At 40.9% G+C, this 5,221-nt stretch overlaps 2 protein-coding genes across 2 annotated transcripts; both read right to left on the reverse strand.

The window, feature by feature from the left end:
- Window positions 1-2,241: 2,241 nt before the first annotated feature.
- On the reverse strand, window positions 2,242-2,901 carry LOC108731165 (uncharacterized). Its single transcript, XM_018461320.1, has 3 exons — window positions 2,785-2,901; window positions 2,531-2,696; window positions 2,242-2,441 (listed from the first exon to the last, which is right to left on the reverse strand). Exons 1-3 carry the CDS (start codon window positions 2,899-2,901, stop codon window positions 2,242-2,244), a joined length of 483 nt encoding a protein of 160 aa, XP_018316822.1.
- A 990-nt stretch (window positions 2,902-3,891) lies between these two features.
- LOC108731166 (uncharacterized) lies at window positions 3,892-4,617 on the reverse strand. Its single transcript, XM_018461321.1, has one exon. The coding sequence runs from the start codon at window positions 4,615-4,617 to the stop codon at window positions 3,892-3,894; it is 726 nt and encodes a 241-aa protein (XP_018316823.1).
- Window positions 4,618-5,221: the final 604 nt, after the last annotated feature.

Consider the following 5,221-nt stretch of genomic DNA (forward strand, 5'->3'; position numbering starts at 1 on the left):
GTTGAGGCTTGTGCCTATTACGATATGTGAATCGTTATTTTCTCGTCGACGAAGAGTCGTATGCAATTCTTGGATTACAGCAGTGGTGTTGCTTGTACTCGAAGGACCAAATGAATAAATACTGTGTCACGTAATGTTAATTTAGAACATATTATATTTCACTTCTTACAAAAATAAAACGTACGCTAATAGTAATACAGAAAGATGCGCACTCGGTGACATGTTGCGAGGAAGAAAGTAACGGAACAGGAAAGAACGCGCAACAGTGTAGGCAATGCCATGCTCGAAAATAAAACTAGATAGGCAGTGCTGCATAGAGGGCCTGAGCGGTACAAACAACGAGAGACTTGCGAGCGGGAAATAAGAACGCGTGTAGCGTGTACAAACCGCCGCCCTTGGAAGTATCGGTTTCCAACGAAATATTATATAAGTATACAAGCTTAAATAAACACAAAAATGACAGCATAAAGTTTACTAAAATAACATTTTAATGGTCATTATCAAAAGGAAAAATGCATAAACCTGTAATAAGACGCTTATAAATACCATTAGAAGTACGTACTGTGACGGTACGAACGACATTGTCATTACCAGGATGTAGTTCAAGAATCCTAGCGAGAGACCAGGATAAGGGGGACGTAGAATCCTCTCTTAGGAGGACCATCTGTCCGACATGCAATGAATTCTTCTTAGTCATCCATTTATTCCGCTGTTGGAGATGATGCAGGTATTCTCTTGACCACCTTCGCCAAAAATGTTGTCGTATTTGCTCGACACGTTGCCAGCGTGAGAGCTTATTAACTGGCAGTCTTTCTAATGAGGGTTCAGGATATGCGGTTAAAGTAGTTCCAATCAGGAAATGGCCAGGAGTGAGTGGTGTGAGGTCGGAAGCATCAGATGACATGGGTGTGAGAGGACGAGAGTTAAGAATCGCCTCAATTTGTATAACTAGAGTTTGTAGTTCTTCGTATCTTAAATGTGCTTCCTTCGTTACTCGAAGAAGATGACGTTTAGTTCCTTTGACAGCTTCTCAAAGTCCACTATGATGAGGTGCTCTAGGAGGTATAAAGAACCATTTAATTCCCTTAGTAGACACATAGTCAAAAATTTGTTGACGACCTTGTTGCTCCTTGAACAATGCAGCTAATTCAGCTAATTCTCGTTCGGCACCCCTGAAGTTGAGGACGTTGTCCGAATGAATAGTTGCCGGGCATCCTCGTCTGGAAATAAAACGCTTTAGAACATTCAAAAAGGCTTGAGTGATTAGATCGGTAGCTAGCTCAATATGAACCGCTGTTGAAGCAAAGCAAATAAATATGGCAATGTAACACTTTAATAATTTAGTGGTTTTTCTTGATCTTTCTTTATAGTAGAGAGGACCTGCGTAATCGACTCCACATTTCTCGAAAGGTCGTTCGGGAGTTGTGATTCTCGCTTCAGGAAGATTTCCCATTAGTGTTGAAGCTGTCCTAGGTGAGCTTAGAAACCAGATGGTGCACTTGCGTGTAATTTGTCTTACTACGTTCCTCGCACCTATGAGCCAATAATTTTGTCGAACTGCAAATAGTGTAGCCTGAGGCCCTGCATGAAAGTGCCTCTCATGCTCATGTATGATGATTTTGGCAGTGACTGTCGCAGGACTAAGAAGTCCAAGGGGGTCAAAGACTAAAGCGATTCTTGACAGTATGCTCCTTTTGGTAGGTGTTGTTAATGGTGGCAAACAGGCAATACTAGAAAATTTGAAATAATCGTGGGTACAGTTCCAAATAAGATCTAGTGTTCTTGTTTCACACTCCTTGTCGGAAGATAGCACGAATTCCTTCTCAAGATTGACAGCTTGGTTATCTCGAAGAGTTGATGAATTGGAAGACCATCTTCGTAGTTCAAAGCCGCCTTCGAGAAGCAATTGAGATGTTTCATCCTTGATAGTTGAAGCATCTTGCAAAGTATCTGCTCCTGTGACTAGGTCATCGACATAAAAGTCATTCAAAATCGTCCTGGATCCAATAGAATACCTGTCGGAACTGTCTTCGGCTAATTTCCTGAGAGAGCGAATAGCCAGGAAGGCTGCTGGAGCGGTGCCATACGTGACAGTCAGAAGCTCGAAGGTTTGAATAGGTTGATCCACAGAATCACGCCAGAGAATGCACTGAAGAGGAGTTTGACTGGAGTCGATTAAAACTTGTCTGTACATCTTTGCCACATCGGCAGTCATAGCGTATTTAAACATTCGAAACCTCGTCAATATTGAGAATAGATCATCTTGTAGTGTTGGGCCAACCAATAATGCGTCAATGAGATCCCTGAGGTTGTTTTGCAAGAACCATCGAAGACTACCCTAAGTTTGGTCGAGGTACTTGTTTCCTTAAAAACGGGATGATGCGGTAGGTAATATGATATATTGTTGCTCTCAGTTGGATGAGTCACCTCGCGCATATGTCCTAGCGCATATATTCCAACAAGAATTGTTTGTATTCCGTATGCATTTTAGGAGAGGTTAGGAAGCGTTTCTCCAGACATTTGAGCCGACGAATGGCTATTTCCTTGTAATCTCCAAGCTTGGATAGTTTGTCAGACTTGACTGGTAGCTGGACCACGAAGCGTCCGTCGCTGTTTCGTTTAACAGTATCTCTGAATAGGTTCTCGCAAGCTTGGTGCTCTGGAGAAAATTTCAATGAGGATATAGTGTGATCCACCTTCCAAAAACGGTTGAGGATATGATTCAAGTCTTCTGTTACAGCTAAGCAACTAGTGATTGAAGCCCCAATTTGTAGAAACACTTGCAGTCGGACCAAACAGAATCCATCCGAAGAGAGTCTTCTGCAAAGTTGGTTGATCTTTAGCAGATTTAATTTGGCCCGCGCAAATAAGTCTCCAAAATATTTCGGCACCGATTAACATGTCCACCTAAGCGGGAACATTAAAATCAGGGTCAGCCAACTTTAAAGTACTCGGTATGGTTATATTTTGCTTAGATATGAAATTCTGAGGTAATTGCTAAGTAATTCTTGGTAGAACGACACATTCCACGCTCTCGCTAAAATTATTGAACCGCGATTTGAAGCGTACGACGGCTGATTGATTGGCTTGAATGGTGCCATGAGTTACACCGGAAATGGATATTTCTATTTGTCTCTTATTGAGACATAGTTTATCAGCGAGGTCCTGCGTAATAAAATGCATTTGAGACCCGCTATCTAGCAACACGCGGCAAGAATGGATCTGATTATTATTATCAAATACGTAAATAATAGCTGTAGATAGTATAATTCCTAGAGAATGATGGGTTGATACGCATTGTGTTACCACTGGCTTCGCAGAGCCGTCGGGTTCGAGAGGAGTAGTTGAGCTAAAATTAGGAGCTTTGTTATCATCTAACGCATTTGACAAATGTAGTAATGTATTGTGTTTGCGTTTACATTTGCGACAAGACCTTGAAGTGCAATCTTTAGCTTGGTGCGATTGGGATCTTAAACAGTTAAGACACAAATGAGCCTTGTTTGCTAAAGCAATTCTCCGTTCTACCGGTAATTTGAGAAACGTTTCACAATAATATAGTGGGTGCGTCTCCTTGCATTGAGGACAAGGTGAATTAGAGGTAGCGATATTTGAAACAGGAGAAGCCTTTGACTTTGTCGCGATCTTTGAAGAATTAGCAGGTTGATTGACTGCAAGTTTACTAAAGATCGCTTCAAGCGCGTGGCAACGTTTTGAAAGAAAATCAGTTAATGATTTCAAAGTAGGAATCTCCCTGTCAGGCATGCTAGTTTCCCAGGCTTTGCTAGTGGCTGGATCAAGTTTTAATAAAATAAGATGAACTATTAAATCATCCCAGGCATCTGTGGGCCTTTTCATAGCCTTAAAGGCACGTAAAGGTTTTAAAAGTGTGTCTTACAATTCACGTAACTGAACATGATTTTCTTTCGTTAATGGAGTAATTTCGAATATAGCTTTAATATGTTTTTGTAGTATCCAGCGCTTGTTATCAAACCGTTCCTTAACAGCAGACCAGGCATCCTTGTAATTATCGGTAGTGGTTTCGATGGATTTTATTATTTCAGCAGCCTTGTCTTTGAGAGACGAACGTAAGTAATGGAACTTCTCAATCTCTGATAACCTTTGATTGGCGTGTATTAATTTTTCATACGTATCCTGGTACGAGTACCAATCTTCATAGGAACCTGAAAATACTGGAAGCTCGATTTTAGGCAACCTAACATGCGATTCCTTGTTTGTGGACGTGCTCGTATTTTGCGTATCGTTAGAAGTTGATGAAGAGATTCTAAGATTGCGTTGATCAAAATGTTCAAGTAAGGCTTCACAACGCGAAATCAGACTGAAATATGTTGATTTGAAATTTGCTCTGTGTTGCTCATGTTGAGCACGTAGCTCATCTTTGTTTTCAATTGATGGATCTTGATTCTCAAGTACTTTTATTCGCGATTGCACGACATCAAAAAGATTCCATAGTTCTATTAGCCTCTTTCTACGCTCAACAATGTCATATCGCGATCCATTATTAATATCAAAGTTTTCTATGGCAGTTTTGTGTCGCGTCAAGGAGGACTTTGCAGTGATACGTTTAGTCTTAGCCTCCGCTAAACACATTGAATCCATAGTTATAGAATTTGTGCTATTAGTAACGAGGTTAGAATGCCGCCCTTATTAGAGAGGGAAGTGCATGCGTGAGCATATATGTGTGTATGTATAGTATACAGTAACGAAGCTTCGAGGAGTGAAGACAATATGGCTATCTTACCTTGATTTGACGAAATAATCTTACCTAGCTACTTGAGTTGAGACTCTGTAAATCTGTTTGTTTATGCCTTTAATTGCGAGCGACAAATACGCTAACCAAAGCGGTGTATGAATGATTCTCGGCTTATACCTTGAATATTGCTGGCTCGGATTCTAGTATCCGGCTCGAAGGACCAACTCTGTTGAGGCCTATTACGATATGTGTATCGTTATTTTCTCGTCGTCGAAGGGTCGTATGCAATTCTTGGATTACAGTAGTGGTGTTGCTTATGCTCGAAGGACCAAATGAATAAATACTGTGTCACGTAATGTTAATTTAGAATATATTTCACTTCTTACAAAAATAAAACTAGATAGGCAGTGCTGCATAGAGGGCCTGAGCGGCACAAACAACGAGAGACGCGCGAGCGGGAAATAAGAACGCGTGTAGCGTGTACAATACAGATGATACATATATCATTAG

This window comes from Mycetomoellerius zeteki, unplaced genomic scaffold, assembly GCF_001594055.1.
Source record: "Mycetomoellerius zeteki isolate Tzet28-1 unplaced genomic scaffold, Tzet1.0 scaffold1206, whole genome shotgun sequence".
Classification (NCBI taxonomy): domain Eukaryota; kingdom Metazoa; phylum Arthropoda; class Insecta; order Hymenoptera; family Formicidae; genus Mycetomoellerius; species Mycetomoellerius zeteki.